General features: G+C 39.2%; 1 protein-coding gene across 1 annotated transcript in view; it reads left to right on the top strand.

The window, feature by feature from the left end:
* The window catches only part of DCUN1D4 (defective in cullin neddylation 1 domain containing 4), a 73,170-nt gene that overhangs the window by 24,667 nt on the left and 27,684 nt on the right, over positions 1-20,819 (top strand). The window contains 3 exon segments of the mRNA XM_032274151.1: positions 6,969-7,083; positions 10,386-10,477; positions 18,510-18,580. Coding sequence (XP_032130042.1) covers positions 6,969-7,083; positions 10,386-10,477; positions 18,510-18,580 — 278 coding nt within the window.

The following is a 20,819-nucleotide window of genomic DNA, read 5'->3' on the forward strand; positions in this document are numbered from 1 at the left end:
CAAGGTGGAGAGGAGCTTCTTTGAGCCGCAGAACAGTTCCCAGGAGCCCTGAAGTAGGTAGCTCCTTTTTGCAGTCAGGTCCTCCCGACATCTTTGCAGCCCTCAGCAGAGAGGTGACCTGGAGTGAGTAGCTCCTATCTACAGGCAGGTTGTCCTGTTCTCTGCCCTGTCTGGGGTTTTTAATGGGCTTCAGAGGGGAAGAATTGCGTGCCGATTGGTCCATGGATGGCCACGAGATGTCCTGGAAAAAGCACCATAAGTTCTTACTCTAGTCCATGGAACTGGCAGCCCAGCCTGCAGGCATCAGGCCATTCCAGCCTTGAAGGTGCAGATTTACTAGGGACCCGCCCCTTTCTGCCCAGAAGCCTATCTGCTTCCTGCTGCCATCAACTTGCCGTCAACCTGCCAACTATGGTGCCCACAGCACTCAGGCTGTTTGTCCCAACAGGCACTTGCAGGTCTGCACCAAACTGCCCTTAGCTCCCCTCGGCCTTCCCCTGATGCTTGTCGGTGCCCAAAGTTTGGAGGGAGCTAAGGTGGCAGGGGGCTGGTATGTCAGTACTATCCCAAGTATGTGTACACCTGGCCAAGTTGTGACAGGGCCTGGGCTTGGCCTCAGCTTTACTCTAAAATCAGAGCAGGCACCAGGAGCAGGGAGATGGGAGCAGGCACTTCTGAGGCTGTAGGAGTAAGGGGCCTTCCCATCCTTGAGAGTGCAGGGAAGCCTGGGTCTGCAGCCTCGGCTGGGCGGCTGCAGCTGTGCTTGGGAGGGCGAGGGTCCTGCCCCCACAGCTCAGAAGGGGGCGGGACTCCTGCTTGTTCCTACTTGGTGGTGGAGTGCGCAGCGTTGCTGCTTCTCCCCCACTGCAGCCGGCCTCAGGGCAGCGATTGCTTCAGACGGGCTGCTGCTATCAGTATGACATGCTGGTTTATTGCCTGGTACCTTGTAAGTGCCCGGTCAATGTAGTTAGTGTTAGTGATTTCTTGGAGTAGCCCATTTCATTAACATTTCCTATCTGGTTACAGCCTCACTTGTGATTCCTATACCCAACAGAGTATACTTTAAAAGCTGAGCAACACAAAATCTATGATGTTTAGACATCTGAAAAAGTTGAGTCGTTGTAGTACTTCTTTGAGTCTCTCGGTCTAACAGTAGTAGTCTGGGCAGTGCCTGTAACTCCTGTGTATTGAAGAGCCAAACCTCAGTTCTAGAGGTCAGGTATCTTCCTGCTCTGCCTCTTCTTACACCTTTCTTGTGTGCTCCGAATCTTCCTCCCACCAAAAGGAAAAAGAATGAATTCGTAGTTAATCTTGGAGAAATAGCACAAAATAGAAGGAGTGAATTTTAAAAAGCCAATCAGAGAGGACCAAAAAAAAAAAAAAAATAGGAAGATGATGATAGATGTCACAAGTATTTAGAGAGAAAGGAAAAAATTCTTTTGTCTTTAGTTAGGATGAAAATTGTACATTTAAGCACTGATAGTTTCACTCAAGCAGGCAAGTAGTTCAATGATCTGTTTAAAAAAATGAAATAAAAATATTAGTTACTGGTAAGATACCTTAAAAAGGCAATCTATCAACTTAAATTACTGTATCTTTGTGACTGTTCAATGAAAAGTGAGGCAAAATAGCTGTATAAAAAGTACTGAAGTGGCAGGATGAACTCTGTAAAATGTTAATAAGTGAAACAAGGCTGTGATGCAATCAGCTCACTGAAATGAAAAATGAGACAGTGAAAGTTTTGTATTGGAACATCTATTTGTATTAAGTTTGGAGAAATAAAAAATATTCTCTAGTTTTGTAGACCTCTTTGACTTTTTTTTACTTGAGGACCTCAAAGCAGAAAGATTAAAAAAAAAAAAAAAAAAGGCAGTGAAGCACCTACTTAAGGACTATTTAGTAAGAATAATGTGCTACATAGTTAAATTACTATGAAAACAGCAAGCTTGATAGACATTAAAGGGCCATTAGTCTGAACCAGGTGAACTCAAGTTGCCCTTTAAAATGGACTTTCTGTCTGAAATGCTAGGTTAGATCTGTTGAAAAAATGTTGACAATATTTTTGATTAATGTGGGAAGAAAAGCTATATTCATTGATAGTCTCATTCATTTGAAATCAGATAGTGTCAGTTAAAAAATATTTAATTTTGTTCTCTTGAAACACTGAACCCAAAAGAAACCTGAATTTAAGTAATAATCTTTGGGCAAAAATTGCACACAATTCTGATTGCTTTCGTAAGTGTCATATAAATACCACAGCATTAAGAAAGAGCTTCTAGTGATATGAGGATTGATTTCAGAGTCACTGAAGTGGAAATGTAGAAACATCTCCCAGATATGTGAACATAAATAACTTTGAAAGTACTTTGTAATTATTGTTAACAATATAATAAAACATCAGCCTTAATATCTTGCTTCTACCTCTAATGCCAGATGTTTGTACCTAAGTACTTTAAGTACTTTAAAATGGTTAAAATAGCTCATTCTCTGAAGCAGATAAATATTTCATAACATTCTTGTTTATATTATTTGCATTTTTTTGTAAAGATAAACTTTTAAAGTCGAATAATACAAGTGATAGAAGTTCTGAGTCTGGGAAGTCTAAATGTAATGATACAAATAAATGCAAATTTATAGAAATTATTTATATTTAAGTATTTTTTCATAAAAATATATGACAAGTTATCTTAAGAAGCAAATATTTCTTGAATATGTCTTTAAAAAAAATCCTATCTGCCAGGAAACTTAAAGTCAACTGTTCTAGTGACAAATGGGAAAAAAGTCTGAAATGATGGTGTTTTATCTACTCATAGGTGTTTTAAGTCTTTGGAAATGTATTTTTTTTTTAGCAGAATCTGATTTATACATGTTTTAGGAACATGTACAAATTATACATGTTATATAATGTTCCTAAAACATGTATAAATCAACAAATATTCAACAAATATTTACGGGAGTCCAGCATATTACTCAGTAATGGATGTATCTTATTATTACTGTAGTAAGACATTCTGTTAGCTGCTGAGTATGTACAAGTGAACCAAACAGGACCCCGCAAAGCAGTATGTGCCATTGTCTGTGCTCTTGAGAAATCCTAGTGGTTGTTCTTGCTTAGTTAGGATCCCTGCAGCCATTGGAGGAGCAGGTTTGGGGCAAATGGACTTGAATTGGGTGTTATCTGTTTTGTTGATTTAGTTCATTCTGGCAAATTATTATTTCAAATAAAGTTGTTTTCCTCAGCATTAAAATGTTGCTTTTTTGGTAGCCTGTGTGGATTCCAGGGTAACTCTGCCTTGACCAGCTGTGCCATGTAATCCTCAGTCACTTTCCTTCCCTTCCCTGGGTTGAAGTTTACCTCATCCTCCTTGTGAGGCAGCTGTGCAAGAGTCAGCGAGTCAGTGCCTGAACTAGGATGGCTGTCGGGGCAGGTGGATAGACACAGTTTCTTTGTGAAAAATGGCCCATTAACTGTCACTTGCTTATACTGATTATTAGAGTGGAGAGATGCTTAAAAAAAAAAAAAGGTCATGCCTCTTAGGAGATAAAAATTTTAATAAATGACAGAATCATTTGCCAAATCTGGGATGATTTGGGTCTCAGAGATGAGTAAGTTTTCCACAGACATAAGAAAAAATTATTTGTGAAACTTTTAATAGAAAGCATTTATCAATAAGAAGAAAAATAAGAGAAAGTTGAAAATGTTAATTTATGATTATATATTTACCAAAAACATGCTCATGTTGTTGACAAGTAGGATTCAGTTGAAACCAAATGTTGTACCAGTGTGTCTAGGAAGAAGCAGGTGGTAGAGGAGCTAATAAGTGAACTTGTATTGGTGAATATTGGGGTAGACGTTATTTTAAACAGTGTTCCTCTTCTTATGGATTGAGGAGGTAAGTGCATATTCCTCTATGTCTGCACACGTGGAAGGGGAGAGGTTACTGCCAGACCACAAGCTAAGAACCAAACCATGATTGTTGTTGGAAGAAAGAAAATGTCTTTTCTTCCTGCATATACATCTAAGGAGGGAGAAGCCAGCCTTGAGGATCAGGACAGACTCTTCATTTCTGGGCAGTATAACAGGCTTTACAGCTGAGCAGGGCATACCTTTTCATCCTGCAAGCCCCACCCCAGGGCATTAATAGGTATGAATAAATCTTTGTTTTTGTATGTTGGCAGTCTGCAGAAGCTTGGGTCACTGCAATTATTTGGACCTTTTAGTAAGCTTTAGTGGTGTTTGTGAATGGGGCAGCATTTTACAGAGAAGATGAATGGGGTGTATGGGGTGGTGGACTGCACTCTCCCTCTTTCTCTTCCAGTTCTCATTGCAGTTGTGGGGAGAGAGATATGGGGTTGCCTAGTGTCTTTGAAGAGCTCTCTACTCTCATCCTTGGAAGGACAGAGCCTGGTTGTGCCCCCAGGAATGGTGGCTGAGGGTCATCTATTTAGACTTGAACTGGTTTTGTGCTGAAGGAGCAGGCAGGATCCTTGAGCCTGTGCACTGTCCAAGACAGGTCTGGGAAGGACCCTCATCTGGGCTAAAGTCCCAATTTATAATAGAAAAGGTGCTTTGGACTGGTATGTTCCTGAAGCATGTCATCTCAGGAATTTAGCACAGTGATAGAAGCCCAGATATGAACTGGGATTTGGGTTTTGGCTCTGATCATTGCTCTTAGCAGAGTTGTGACTTTTGGCTATTGACAGCTCTCTCTGCCTTCAGAGCAGGTGTCTGGAAAGAGCTGTCCACATTAACTGTGTCCACTTCCTCACCTCTCCGCACTTCCACCGATCCGTGGACAGTGTACTTTATTGCTAAATCTCATATGTGCCTTCACTCCTTACCTGAGTTGACCTCTGTGCTTCAGTTGAACACTCCCTTCTCAAAGCATGCTCTCCTTCTTTGGCTTCCAGGACATTACACTCTCCTGGGTTTCCGCCCTGCTTGGGTTTTTACCTTCTTTTTTCCAGGCTCTTGACACTCTCTAGGGCTCTGTCCTTAGTTTTCTGCTTCTCAGTTTTCCGCTTTTATGGCCTTGTAGAGGTGGCAGCAAATGGAGCCTGAGAGCTTGGGCTTTGCTGCTGGGCTGCTTGGTTCATACCTTGGCTTTACGTGCTGCTTTCCAGCTGTCACTTAATCTCTGTCTGCTTTGGTTTCCCTGTTTGTTAAAATATGAGACATGCTGCAAAATTGTGTCCTGAGAGTTAAGTGAATGCTGAAGGCCGCCATGAGCATAGTGCACATGCCTCCTTCTGTGGTGCTGCTAGGAACCGATTTCTTTATATCAGCAACACCTGAACACCTGAACACAGCACTTGGTGCCTAAGCACTTATTGAATGGATATTGTTTTCCTTCATAAAAATTCAGATAAATAGCTGTATAACAATTCTCATTCTTCAAATGGTGAATGAGAGACCCCAAGTAGGTTAGCGACTGATAGAACCACGTAGGTGAAGAACTGGAGCTTACTCATTGACTGCAGATTATTCATTCCCCAGCACGCCTGTACGCTCTCCTGTCCTCATGGCTCCCTGAGAGCCCTGGGCTGTTAACCAAGGGTTAGTGCAAGGAGGAAAGACATGGGGTTCAGAGTTCACCACTTCTCATTCCTGAGACCTCAGGAGGTCACTCGAATGCTTAAGCCTTAGTTTTCCCTGCCTGTTAAATAGAAATAATTATCTTTGCCCTGCCTGTCATTCATGGTTATTGCAGGAACCAAATGACATAATATATTTGAGGGCACTTGTACCAAGATGGGGTATTTTCATCATCTTATAGTTGTCTTGTAATTTATAATGGTTTAAGACGGCCTGAAGCAAGACTGCCTGAGTGTGAATCCTGGCTTTGCCATCTGCCTAACCCCCCCTCTGCCTCAGTTTTCTTATCTGCATAAGGCAATAATAGTTTTTTCTTCATGGGTTTGCTGTGAACATAAATGAATTAGTACATGCAAGTGTTAAGAATAAGGACTGGCTCACAGTAAGACCTCAATAAGTGTTCAGTGGTTATTATTATCTGTTATTACATTTTAATATCAGACAATTACCAAATGAAACTTATGTTTCCTGACTGAAAACCTTGACTGAACGGGGCAAAATCTTTAAGTGGCAGAAACAAACAAAATTGTTGTGGACATTTTGCTCAAGGTAATGTCAGACATCTGCCAAAAAAACCCCAAATCCTGTTTTTCTTTTTCTTTTTCTTTTTTTTTGAGACGGAGTTTCGCTCTTGTTACCCAGGCTGGAGTGCAATGGCGCGATCTTGGCTCACCGCAACCTCCACCTCCTGGGTTCAGGCAATTCTCCTGCCTCAGCCTCCTGAGTAGTTGGGATTACAGGCACGCACCACCACGCCCAGCTAATTTTTTGTATTTTTAGTAGAGACGGGGTTTCACCATGTTGACTAGGATGGTCTTGATCTCTTGACCTTGTGATCCACCCGCCCCGGCCTCCCAAAGTGCTGGGATTACAGGCGTGAGCCACCGCGCCCGGCCCTCCTGTTTTTCTTTTTTTTGTAATCAGATATCTTTTGAAGCTTAAGAGTATTGGGACTGATGTGCTTACATGTATTTTAGAGTCAGGGTTACATGTTGAGCTGACCTTGTTTCATGAAGTATGTACATGAGATAGCACTGCAGTTCGTTTTGAGGGAACATTGACGTAAGAGAACAGAAAGATTAGATGATTTAGTATTTTTGGAGAATAAATTGAAATGATAACTTCTATTTCTGGTGTGATTTGGGTTGGTGAAGTATTAACTTATTTGTGTCATTGCTAGGTTTATTTTTTGACCATAACATGTTTTTTCAATAAGGAACTAAAAGCCCGTGTTTTCTTTACGTAGCATTTATAGATAACATCTAAATTCTTTACAGTACAAGCTGGAAGTATTTAATTTAGCAGTACTGTTCTTTGGAAGTGTTAGGATTTAGCATACCTTAATTTTGTGTTCTTTGAATTTGTTTTGTAGGAAGTCTGCGGTCTTGCAGTTCTTCAGACTGCTTTAATAAAGTGATGCCACCAAGGAAAAAGAGAAGACCTGCCTCTGGAGATGATTTATCTGCCAAGAAAAGTAGACATGATAGGTACGTTGTAGAGACAGTAGCTCAGAATCAGTTTCACGTATGTCGAAGATGCACATTTCTGCCTGATTTAGTGTGGGTCTTCTATGTGTGCAAATGCCAAGTGGAATATTGTTTGGGCTTTGCCAGCTGATTTTTCAAAGTGTAATTATTTAATCATGTTTATTTTGTATTTTAGTTTAAAAACAAATTAGGTGATTTGAATTCTTAGAAGTTAAAGTTTTATCTTAATCCATTGATCCTCCAAAACTGGTGCAGAGTTCATTTCTTTTTTTTTTTTTAAGCTTTGCTGTCTGTGCCTGCTGAGGACCACAGAATTGGTCCCTTTTTCTTTAGGCGGGTCTCACTCATTCACTTCAACCACAGAGCTGGAGAGATCTGCCTGTACTTAATGGTCTGTGGCTGCCCAGAATATCAGCCAAGCTGAGGTTTATTCTCAGATGGGTGAGAATTTGATAGAACTGTGAAAAACAAGACTCTTTAAACCACTTCTCTTTCATACAAGTGCACTTGTTAATTTTGGTAACTCCAGAGGCCTGTTAGATTCAGTCATTTCAAACATCTTTATTGTTTCACCCTGAGTTTAGTAAGTAGTTTTTTTCTTCCTTTGTTTTAGAAACAGTGAATGAACATCATTGTCAAGTTTTTTCTACCTTTCTCCATCTTTCCCCATTCTGGCTTTGTGGGTTACATCATTAATGGGCCTGAATTTCCACATCTCTTAATCCAGGGAATTTAAATGAGATTTTTCTGTTTTCTTCTTGTTGTGATGCTTTGTATACTACAGCTCAGAGGAATAAGAAAGAAAGACTCTGAAAATGTAAAAATAATGTCGCTGTTTATATCTCAAATTAATAGAAACTATTATGTAAAATAAGATGGTAGTGATTTAGAAGATAATCACCAGCAGCCTCTAGGCCAGTGATTTCTGAGCTTTACAAAGGCAGGTTTCTTTGATAGTTTTTTGGTGGTATGGATATTATTATCAGAGAATTGTTTACCAATCACACAACGTTTTGTGTCTTTACAGCACTTAGTATTTTCTCACCATACTCTAATAAAATATAGTATGATAAAGCCAGATTAAAAACTGGCAGTGTAGTTGGAGTTTCTGAGTTTCATTCTTGGCCTTTCTTTTTTAAACAACTATACTTACATACCATAAAGTTCATTCATTTTAAGTGTACAGTTCAGTGATTTTTATTAAGTTAACTGAATTGTGCACACCATCACTACAAAGCAGTTATAGAACATTTACATCATCCCAATAAGATCCCTAATGCCCATTCAGTCACTCCTAGCCCCAGACAATCACTAATCTACTCTCTGCAGATTTCCCTTTTATGGATATGGCCTTTGTGTCTTGCTTCTTTCACTAAGCATGATGTTTTTGAGATTCTTGCATGAAATAGCATATACCAATATATCATTTGTTTTATTTGCTGAATGGTATTCCATCGTATGGTCTTGGTTCTTTTTTTATTATTTTTAAATAATTCAAATATTATAGTGTCTCCAAGTTATTGGCCAGTTATAGACTTTGTGCTGAGAAAGGAATGCCTGGGCCCAGAATTAGGATGTATTTATTTGAACCCTTGGCTTCCAGTATCCACTTTTGTTTTCTGGTGGTATGGCTACCTTTTATAGAAGAAATACAAAACTGCTGTTTTGCAGTTTCAGTAACCTGACACCCTATTATAACCATGTTCTTTTTTTTGGTGTTAAAACTCAGAATCTAATCAGCGGTATATACTGATAATCAGGTGAGTGTCTAGGTCATGAATCAGTGTTCAATAAAATAGAATTCTACAGTTGAACCTTGAACAATACAAGTTTAAACTGCCTGAGTGTACTTATGTGGATTTATTTATCCCAGCCAAACAGGGATCGAAAATACGCTTTTGAGGGATGTGAAACTCCACCTATATGGAGCCCTAACTTTTTGTATACATGGGTCCTACAGGGCTGACTGGGGGACTTGAGTATGTGCAGATCTGGGTATAGGTGGAGGTTGTGGAGCCAATCCCCTGCATATATGGGGAATTACTGTATATAATTTTCATATTCTTATATACTATGTAAATTAAAACTATAAATGCATATATACACAACTAGGTAATTTATGTATGAATAAGGGATACAAAAATGTACATACAAATTATCATTTTAAAGCTATTGCCTCCCCTTCCCTCTCTGTGCAGGGAGTATCACCTTCCTCAGCTCCTGGTTATCATGAAGTAAGTCATTTTTGTGGAAGGTCACAATTGCAACAGGAGGCTGCTGTAGTTCCTGATTCAGTTCTCCAGCTTATGCTGGGCTATCTATAAGACTAGAATTAGAAGAAAAAGGCAGAAACTGGATTCTCTATATTCCTCTCTCCTGAGGTTTGTAAGGTTATACTAATAAAGAAACCACCCAAGGGATATTGTCTTTGTCAGCCTTACATCAAAGTTTATTTTTTTCCTGGAAGCTTGGACATGATTTGATGTTTCTTTTTATTTGCTTAGTGTTCTCTTGAGTTTTCTAATATTGAGAGATTCTTCCTTAGACTGTGTTGTGTTCCCAGCCTAACTTCTAAGACACAGAAATCAGACATGAGTGGTAGGCTCATTAATTGCAGAAAACACCTTAGACATTTCTTGCCATATCTCACCTTCATTTTGTAGTTACTTCTGGCTGGCAAGGTAGAAAGAAGTATATCAAATATCCATTCTGTTCAGTTCTTACTGATTATTGTAATCAGAGAAAAACGTATTATGTGCTCACCATTTACTTTTATATTAGGAGTGACAGTGTTTAAACACTGTAGTTATAAAGCTGAAGCCTGTACATGCGGGAAATAAAATGTTTAAAATATACTTAAAATACTGGGCCAGGCATGGTGGCTCACTGTAATCCCAGCACTTTGGGAGGCCAAGGTGGGCCCATCATGAGGTAAAGAGATTGAGACTATCCTGGGCAACATGGTGAAACCCCATCCCTACTACAAAATACAAAAATTGGCTGGGCATGGTGGTATACGCCTGTAGTCTCAGCTACTTGGGAGGCTGAGGCAGGAGAAAAGCTTGAACCAAGGAGGCAGAGGTTGCAGTGAGCTGAGATCGCACCACTGCAGCCTGGGCGACAGAGTGAAACTCCTTCTCAAAACAAACAAACAAACAAACAAAATATATATATACGCACAACACACACTTAAAATATCGATTTAATAGATGTCTGTTTTGGGTAAAAGAATATAAATTATCTGCTACTTAGAAGAACTCAGTTATCTTTAAATAACTTAAAACTGCTTTTTCAATTTCTAGCATGTATAGAAAATATGATTCAACTAGAATAAAGACTGAAGAAGAAGCCTTTTCAAGTAAAAGGTGCTTAGAATGGTTCTATGAATATGCAGGTAGGTATTCATTTGTATCATCTAAGACTGATTCTCCTTATTATAAGGAGTACCTTAGAGGTCATTAAAGAATTTATAAATGTGTACATTTCAAATTTGGGGGGTGTGTGTGTCCATTAGAGGGAGAGAGGGACATAGTTATAACAACTCACCAAATGTCCTATTTATAGTCAGTAGCTAAGCCAAAGAATTCAGAACACTAGAAGGGAACTGAAAAGATGAAATGACTTGGGAGAAATACTTTGGATTGCTAGGAAACCTATTTAGAATGCTGATAATGGGTGATTATTTGGTTTAAGCAGAGATGCTAAAATAAGTTTTGCTGCTTTGAACTCTTACTAGTGCAATGAAATTTCTTCATATTAAGTGTTTCTATTTGGAAAGAAAGATCATTTGGCAGAAAATGTTTGGTCCCTTAAAATGTCTTAAATTTAGTCTGTTTTTTTGCAACTTAATATAATTGGTTGGGTAATACAATGTTGCAATCTGAGGCTTATTTGTTATTGTGGCTTTGTGTGGTGTAAAAAAGAAAAAGAAAAAAATTTTAGACAAGCTCAGACTGAAGGCTCTTTTACCTTTCTTCTTTCTCACCTTATTTCAGGCTTTTTTTTTTTATAATTTAACCAACTTGGCTATTCCAGCAACCCTCAAACCAGTTTTCCTGTCATCACTCTCTTCTTCAGACACCTGCTATGTGCCCTTGTCTTATTTTTTAAAAACAAAGCTGAGCAGATCATACGTGCATTCCTTAATAACCACAACCACTGCCCCCACCCCAACCCTATCTCCTGGCCAAAAAATCCCTGCTACCTGGAGAATAAAAGACAATTAACTCTCTGTCCCTTTGTCTGGAATGATTTTCTCCCCTTTTCCACCTGACATGCTCTATATATCTTTAAACCCTTAAGTAGCCTTTTCTGTACTCCCACAGGACAGTGTTTATAACTTGTTTCGGTTCTCTTTTATTGGTATCAAAAGGAGGAACTCTCCCTGCAGCCTCATGGCTATTTTTCTCCTATTCCCACCCAGCCCTTTTTCTGATGAGAGTCTTGGACCCTGTTGGCCACAGAGATTGGTCTAGGTGGCTGGCAGGTAACGCAGGCCAGGCCAGTCAGACAAATCTTCCAGGGGTTTTCAGATTGAAACTGGGAGAAGCATGTCTTTCTTTTCTGATGGAGGACTTGAAAGGTTACAGTTCTGATTCCTGTAGTTCTTTGGACTTTTATGAGCTACCCCAGCATCTTTCTAATGAATTCTCTGTCATTCCGTTAATGAGTTTGATCTGGATTTTGTTCACAGGGAATGGACACTAGTGCAAACACATAGATGCTGTTAGCATTTGTCTGTTTTCATATTTACAGACAAATTAAACATGAATTTGTTTTAATTCATTGAACCTGAATCTCTTGGAAACCTTTTGAATTTCTAGTAAAAGTGATTGACAGTCAGGCATGGTGACTCACATTGTAGTGCCAGCACTTTGGGAGGCTGAGGTGGGCCGATTGCCTGAGCTCAGGAGTTCGAGACCAGCCTGGGCAACACAGTGAAACCCTCTCTCTACTAAAATGCAAAAAATTAGCCAGGTGTGGTGGCATGTGCCTATAATCCCAGCCACTCAGAGGCTGAGGCAGGAGAATCTCTTGAACCTGGGAGGCAGAGGTTGCAGTGAGGCAAGATTGTGCAATTGCACTCCAGTGTGGGCGACAGAGTAAGACTTTGTCTCCAAAAAGCAAAAACAAAAAGCAATTGACACTTTACTAGATATTCCGTAAATGGGTGCTGAATGAAGAGCATTTTTGTATTATCACTTTGATCATGAAGATAGCTTGCTTTCCTATATTGATTCAAATTTATTGTTATGAAAATATTTCATAAGAAGGAAATTTTAAAGAAAGAGCACCCTTAATCCCATCACCATAGGAAAGTTATTCTGATTTTTTGGTATACCTCTCTTTATAAGCAAACACAGACTTTTTCATAATATAAGCTGAGAAAATAGCAAGGTATGATTTTTCTTGTTTGCCTTTCCCTAACTGCAGAAAGGTGACATTTTGGACACAAGGATTAAGCTACATTGTTTAGGTTCCTTGGAATCCCTGCAAAGTCATTCATTTTAACTCATCCTTTCAAGGAATTTGTGTGGAGGTGACTATTCCTATTTTTAGCCTGCTGCCCTTTTTTCCCCTTGTGCTATACCTTATCCATTGGGAAAATACCTGGCATTAGGAATAACTGAAGGCCCCAATTGGCACATATTTTCATTTTGAATATCTCAACCATATGAACTGAAACTGTAGGTCAGTATTAGTCTAGAAAAATGAATCGTGAGAAGAACCAGTATGACTAACAGGTTGTGCTGTAGGATGAGTCTGTGGGAGCAGGCTGTGAGGCCACAGGCCCCCTGGATACCAGCACAAGGAGGACTTGTAAATGAATTTGAGATGTGTTCATTTTCCATAGAAGAGAGCAGGATGGTTTGGGCTGAGGATAAATGCTGACTCCCTGCCTTTTAGTCTGGAATAGAGTGGAGTGGAGGGGCAGCAGGGGCCTGGTGGTATAATTATTTCAGATGTATAGACCTTCAGTTCTTTCTAGAATTCTCAATTCCACTTTGCATCTTGCCCTCTGCCTTCCATGGCTCCTGAGGCCTGAGCCCAGCTCCTCCAAGTTTCTGTCTGGCCAGTTAACCCCAGTCCTTCTCTGCACATTCTAGGACGCAGCTTTTCACTTTCTATAATCTCCAGCAGCTCAATTTCTGATTTCCAGCAATGTAATAAATAAACCCCCCTTCACTGGTGCTTTTCCTCCTGCTTTTTGTGGTTGTAGGATTACTCCCTTTTGCACTTTGGTACTTTAGCTCTCTGTGGCTTTAGAAAGGATCAGCCGGAAGGTTCAGGGAAAGTGTTTATTTAGACCTTGATCTGAACCAGGAGTCCCATTCTGTTTCATTAGAATGAAGACAACCAGTTTACATAATTTATCGAATAATTCCCACTTTTTGAAATGTATCTAAGAATAAGGAATTAAGCCAAATACACAGGTGCCAACATTGGTTTTACAGTTACAGCAAAGCTGACATACATGGGTCATAATAGTTCTACAAGCCCTGACTGTAGGCCCTTAGTCTATTTTGGATTAAGTTCTATAGCAGAATTGTTTTTTTGGTTTGCCAAAAAATAAGTCAGGCATGGACAGTTGCAAAAAATGATAAACTGATCTGATAGTGAAGAAAGAGACGTTAAAGAGACCATGTGGGCCCCATCTGCCTCCGTGATGTAGCATGCTATAATAATGGGGCCATCATGAAAAGGTCAAGTATCTTTAGTTAGGTACTCCTGCTTAAGATGGCGGGGAAAATGGAAGGACCAGTTCTTTTTGGATTATTGTCAGTATATCAGCCTTACCAGAGGTACCTCCAGTATCTTGTCACCTAAGGCATTTTATACCTTATTATTTTAGACATAAGTTAAAAAAAATTTTTCTCAGACTTCACTTGTAACCCACTTTGTGTTAGCCAGTGGCGTATTTGTTAGTTTGCTTGACAGAGGTAATTACCTTAATTATACAGGTAAATTTAGTGTAAAATACAACTAGATTCCCAACAAATCATGTGATTACAACTGGATTTAAATGTGCCCATGGGAAAGATGAGAAGAAAAGTGTTAGGGCTGGGCACAGTGGCTCACACCTGTTATCCCAGCACTTTGGGAGGCTGAGGTAGGACCACTTGAGCTAAGGAATTTGAGACCAGCCTAGGCAATATAGTGAGACCCCATCTCAAAAAAAAATAAATAAATAAAAATAAAAAATAAAAAATAAAGTGTTAGATGGCAGGGATATTGGTAGCATTTAAATAATGTTGATTGGCAAACTATATTTTAACATATTTTGGATAAGGTATTACTTTTGACAGTCACGCCATTGCAAATTATACTCTAAAATCTTGCTTTTCTAAAGCACACAGACACATGTATATATAAGTAGTACAGCAACACTGTATAAAATTGGAAAAAAAAGAAAAGGTATGAATAACTTACATAACCACTGCAAAGTATATCTCAGCAGACCTTTGTTGAGGTCTGGGGTGCAGTCAGCAGAAGCGCTGTGCTCCTTTTCCCATGTGGCAAACAGGCAAACAAGTAGAGAAACATCATCTTTGTAGTGAAATAATATTGACAGAGAAGGCAGTAGCCAGGTTGGAGAATGCATAGCTAGGAGAGGAAGCCGGGGAACACCCAAGCCTCATGTGCAGAAGCATGGCAAATGCAGGCGGCTTGCTAGACTCAAGAATAAGTTGCACAGAAAGAGCTTTTTTAAATCAGGAAGAATAAAAACCAAGGAGAGAGGAATTTTAAAAGAATTGCGAAGTAGCTCTCCCCCCAGCTCTGTGCAACTACTTCTCAGCAAGTCGTATCAGTAGATAGCAAAAAAAGTATCTGTTCCTAAAAACAACACCTCTTCACAAAATAGGAATAGGTGGATATTTTCTTATTAGAATAATTATTCTTTAATCTCACAGCCCAAATACTTGGCAGTAGTAGAATGATGAAAAGAACTTTGATTCATATAAACACACATACGTATACTTACAATGGAGTAACATAAAATGTATTAATATTAACTAACAAGAATGAAGTAGATGCATGGATACTATCACAAGGAAGATTACCAGACACAGTCAGTGAAAAAGGCAAGGTGTGCAATTATAGGCGCCTCACAAATTCGTGTGCATAGACGAACAAATTTGAAAACTGCATTTTACTATGTATTTACCCATACATAGCAGAAAGGTCCAGGAGGATACATGTCTATCTGGTAAAGAAAGGGAGAAGGCAGCTTTCTTTTTTAACTGTTTATTTTACTCTGTATCTTCTCTACTTGAATATTCCATCATGTGAATATATTGAGGGGTAGTGTGTCTAATACACACAAACCAAAGAGAGCTGGTAATATATTGTATGATAAAATGCTAAGTCAAGAATGAGATAAGAATGTCCACTCACTACTCTTATTTGCCATTGTTTGGAAGCTACTACCCACTGCTATTAGACAAGAGAAAGAGACAAGGAATGTAAATATTGGAAAGGAGGAGACGAAAACGATCATTGCAGATGAAATGATTATTATTTTATACTTGGAAGGCCAAATAGAATTGCCTGGGCAAACTTAGAAACACTAAATAAATATGTATATATTCCATGCATATACAGCTCTATAGATGGCTTATTTGGGGAGGTGTTCTTAAAGAAGCTCTTTAATAAATAGTTGTCTCTGCAGATTAGGGAGGGTTTAGATGGGGAAAACTTTGCTTTTGGAACTTTTTAATTTTCAAATGAAACTTCGTATCATATTTATGTATTAATGTACCAAACTGAAACTTTTATTTGGTTTTCTTATAATCAAGATAAGAAATCAAGATGATAAAACTAGGAATATATAAATATATGTATTTATATATATTTATATATAAAACTATATGTACATTTTTATGTAAATACAATAAATATATAACAATTTACATAAAAAGGGGATAAAATCCCAGAAAAAAAGGTACAGATTTGAATATATAAAGCAAAATATTGTATAACAAAGTAGGACATTTGTGATTGAAAGGAAAATAATGGCAAGGAGAAAAAAGTATTTGCTTTGGCCAGATTATGAGGAAGGGCCTGAATTTGAACTTTACGGGGAGCCAAGGATTCGAAGCAGAGAAGTGACATAAGACTTTCCAACAGGAGCTCCAGGTGACTTTAACGTTCCTCCTTTGTTAAGAATAGCCGCCTCATACTTTGACTCTGTAGGTGAAAGTCTTGTTGCTTTGTATTGAAGTTACTCCTGTGCTTTGTCTCCCTTCATGGAGGGCAGGGACCATACCTTACTCATCTTTGCAACCCAGACAACTGCTGCACTGCATAGCTCCACGATGTGTCTAATAAATGTTATTGGAGTGAAATGGATACGTACTAAGATGGTGTATTCTGCTGGACTTGGTGACTTGCTAGATTTAGAGGGTATGGGAGGATTGTAGAGCGATTCCTATATTCTGGTATTTAGCCATTCATTTATTCCTTCATTCAATATTTATTGGACCAACTACTCCATGCCAGATGGTATGCTGAGCTTGTAAGAATAAAAGAACTCTGGTTCTTGAGTTTGGAGCGAAAGATATGAGCTGGAACTTTGAATGGAGTGTGCGAAATATGTGAGAACCATTCCTAGCATTGTGAGGGGTCACAGGATTGCCTGACCCAGCCTCTGCAGGTGGGGAGATTGGGAGGACTGCCCCTTTGCTCTTAGTCTTAAAGTTTGAGTGAGTTAGCCATGGAACCTGGGGGAGGGGACAAGACGGGGATGAGAGGAAGATAGGCAGAGACACAAATAGCAGTATGGTGCTGGATGTGTGGTAAGAGGTGGTACAGAGTGGAGCCACAGGTAAGTAGGTGTTTCTGGACCTTAATTTTCATTCATCCAGCAATACTAATTGATTCATTTATTTCTGAGAAACTTGTTTTGCAGTTAGAGAGATATGGGACTGAAGCGGGAAGAAGGGCACTAGATCATAGAGAACCTTTTCTGATAAGCCAAACACTTTGGATTTTATCTTTAGGCTCTGGGGAGCCATTGAAGGATTTTAAGGCATCGTGGGATTGTGTTTGATGCGGTCCCCTTCAGTGACTATGTGGAGGATGGGTCTGGGAAAACGACTCTGGAATTAGGAGATCTTGAGGAGACTGCTGTAGTTGTCGAGAATAAAGCCTTGAAAGAGTGGGGTGCGGGAGAGGCGCAATTAAGGAATAATTAGAAGGTAAAATTGGTAGTACACTTGATAATTGATTGGATGTGGGAGAAAGGAGGAATATAAGATGATTCCCAGGTTTCTATTTCTGGGTGTGCCACCAGCTGGGACAGCATACAGGAGGCTAAGCAGGCTTGATATGAAGAGATGTCGGGCTCTGTTTTAGTAAGGTGGTGTTTGAAAATGTGAAATGCAGGAGGAGCAGATTTGAAGCAGAAGATGAGTGTAATTATGGCAGTTAAACAGGAGGTGGAGCAGCTAGTGATGAAGTGGCAGATAGTTCAAAAGTAAGGGGAAAGTGGTCTAGAAAGAGATTTGTGTTGGACCTTGAGTATTGCTGAAGTTTTCCAGGAAGAATGTATATAGCAGGCACTAGAAGAGGTTTAAGGATGAATCTTTGCACATCAAATTTAACCATCTGGGAAAAGCAGAAGAATCCACAAAGAAGCCAAAAGAGGAGAGGAAGGAGGAAAGCCAGAAGAGAGAGCGTGCTTCCAGAAGCCATGGGAAGAGACGGCTTTGTGAACAAAGAACTGCTTCAGATTTTCAGATATCACACAACTGTCAGATAAAACAAAGACTGAAATTGTCTGTTAGATTTGACATTTGGGTGATTGTTGGAGACCTTGGCAAAAAGAATTTCAGTGGAGAGCTAGGAGAAGAAGAAGTCAAATTGCAATGCTTGCAAAGTGAAGGGGAGATAAATTAGAGATGGAATGTGTGGACACTTCCTTCGGGAAGAAACAGCTAATGTTAGACTGAAAAAGGAGGCCTTACTGACTTTATCAAGAACAGAGTAATTACTTGATTTTTTTTCTATGTAAAAGAAACATTTATGTTTTTTCTCATTTAATTTTATAGAGACTATTATGTGGTTCTTTGCTATGTTTCCAAAAATTATTTTACGTATTGAAATTATTACCCAAATAAGAGTAGAACATTAAGCTATTTTAAAGAGTAGGAATTGAACTCAGCCTTAACTTTAGACAAATAGTATATACCATATTCTAACCATTGAAAGACATCGTGATAAGTTGATTTAAATGATTGTACAAAGTAGAGTCCTTTAAAGATACAACTGAAATTCCAGAATATTTTTCAACTTATACTTGATTTTTTTTTTCCAAAAGGAGTTATGGCCTTTAAGTCTTATTTGATGACAGTGTAATTCTACTACAGTGGTAATAGTATAGTGTGCATGGTCAGATTTAATTTACATAAGATTGTATTTCGCAGGCACTGATGATGTTGTAGGCCCTGAAGGCATGGAGAAATTTTGTGAAGACATTGGTGTTGAACCAGAAAATGTGAGTCTAACTTACTGAGTTGAGTGAATCAGTTGGTTATTTTTCTTACTTAAATCTTCTTTAGTAAATAAAGAAATAATTAAGAAGTAATGGTATGTTTGTTTTTATGAGGCAATCTAAGAAATAAGTTCCAATTCTAGTTTGATTTATAAGCAGATTTTCCTTTCTTGTAAGTGATATGGTGTAACTACAGTTATTTTTTCTCTCATTTAATTTCTTGTGTGTAAAAAGTACAGTAATTAAGCTAGACGCTTCAAAACTGGTGTGGGCACATGTGCCTACAATGGTGGATTAGCTGGGGGCCACATGGTACTACTCTGTGTACCTTCGTGCCCCTCCGTGGTTGTCAGCCTAATGTAGAGTCAGTCTAGGACTTATAAGTATTTATCATGATTTTGAGTAGATCGTAGTAATCAAGACGTTTTCACAGATCTTTTACTTCCAATTGAATTTAGCTCAGAAAGTGATTGCTTTTTATAATATAAAAGCCCTAAGTATTTTTTAAAATTAAAGGGATTTTTATAGCCTGATTATCTTTGCCTAATTCTTAGCATGTTATTGTTGAATATTTTTTCTGTTCCCACATCACCTCTCGTATACTAAAATGAAAAATTATGCTTATACACTTGCCCTGCCTCATTAACTATGCAGTTTAATATTACATTAGCTTCAGTTTAACAAATATGTCCAAGATCCTAAATGAATTTATGATCTGGAAGAGCTCTCAAGAGATCATTCCCTTCATTCAAGCTGTTTCCAAGACATCTAGTGCCCAGGCATGTATGTCATGCTTTTAAAGAAAACTAGCAAGATTCACATCTTTAAAGCTTTTTTTTTTTTTTTTTTGCCCTTACCATTTCTGTGTTTCTATCATCTACCTCGTCCCCAGCAATGCTTTAAATTTTCTAAAGAGTCTTTCGAATGTCTTTCACTTATTACATGGATATATATATATCTTTTAATGTATTCCAGTTCAGGTATTTCAATAAATTACTCAACTTGAAGGTTTGGGAAACACCGAGGTCAATAGTATTTTGCCATAGACTAGGCCATAGACACAAAAAAAAGCCATTTCATTGACTTTAAGAAGGAAGTTTTCTATGGGAGCCAGGCCAAGCTTGACGGAGTGTTTTCTGAACAGTGTGGTGAGAGGGCTGAGAGAGAGCTGGGCTTGAGAGGGGCCCTGGAGGTTCCACACAGAGTATGGTAATCTGCATATGGCAGAGGAGTGTCAGCAGGGCCAGGGCTTGCAGTTAGAGGCTGAGAAGATTGGGAGACAAAGGGCTTGCTGGTATGTGAGGGATTACCTGAGCATTTAGTCTCAGAGGCCGAAAAGCCTGTCCAGGATGGGAGAGCACTGATGTTGATTCTAACTGAAAAGAAAGGGAGGCACAGCTCTTTAAGTTTCCTCACCCCTCAATACCAGTACTCAATAAAAGATAGCTATTATTGTCATTCCTTTTTGGCAGTTATGAGTCCTTTAGAACTCTATTTCTGGCCGGGCATAGTGGCTCATGCCTGTAATCCCAGCACTTTGGGAGGCAGAGGCAGGCAGATCACCTGAGGTCAGGAGTTGGAGACCAGCCTGGCCCCTATGGCAAAACTCCGTCTCTACTAAAAATACAAAAATTAGCCAAGTGTGGCCACTCAGGAGGCTGAGGCAGGAGAATTGCTTGAACCCAGGAGGTGGAGGTTGCAGTGAGCTGAGCCAAGATCATGCCACTGCACTCCAGCCTGGGTGATAGAGCGACACGTCTCCAAAAAAAAAAAACAGAACTCCATTTCTGTAGGAATAGAAGTAGCCTCAAAATTTAGAATCATACTGAAGACTAAAAGACCAAATCAGAATATTATCCAAGTATTTAGGCTGGAGGTGGTGGGTCACACTTGTAATCCCAGCACTTTGGGAGGCCGAGGCAGGTGGGTGGATCACATGAGGTCAGGAGTTCAAGACCAGCCTGGCCAACACGGTGAAATCACATCTCTACTAAAAATACAAAAATTAGCTGGGCATGGTGATGTGTGCCTGTTACCCCAGCTACTGGGGAGGCCAAGGCAGAAGAATTGCTTGAACCCAGGAGGCGGAGGTTGCAGTGAGCTGAGATTGCACTACTGCCTGGGCAACAGAGTAAGACACTGTCTCAAAAAAAAAAAAAAAAAAAAGAACATCCAAGTATTTATACTGCATGTACTTCAATTCTGAACTGCCACCATAGAAGTTGTATTGTTTTATATCATC

Source organism: Sapajus apella, unplaced genomic scaffold (assembly GCF_009761245.1).
Source record: "Sapajus apella isolate SASKATOON/1434 unplaced genomic scaffold, GSC_monkey_1.0 scaffold5, whole genome shotgun sequence".
NCBI lineage: Eukaryota > Metazoa > Chordata > Mammalia > Primates > Cebidae > Sapajus > Sapajus apella.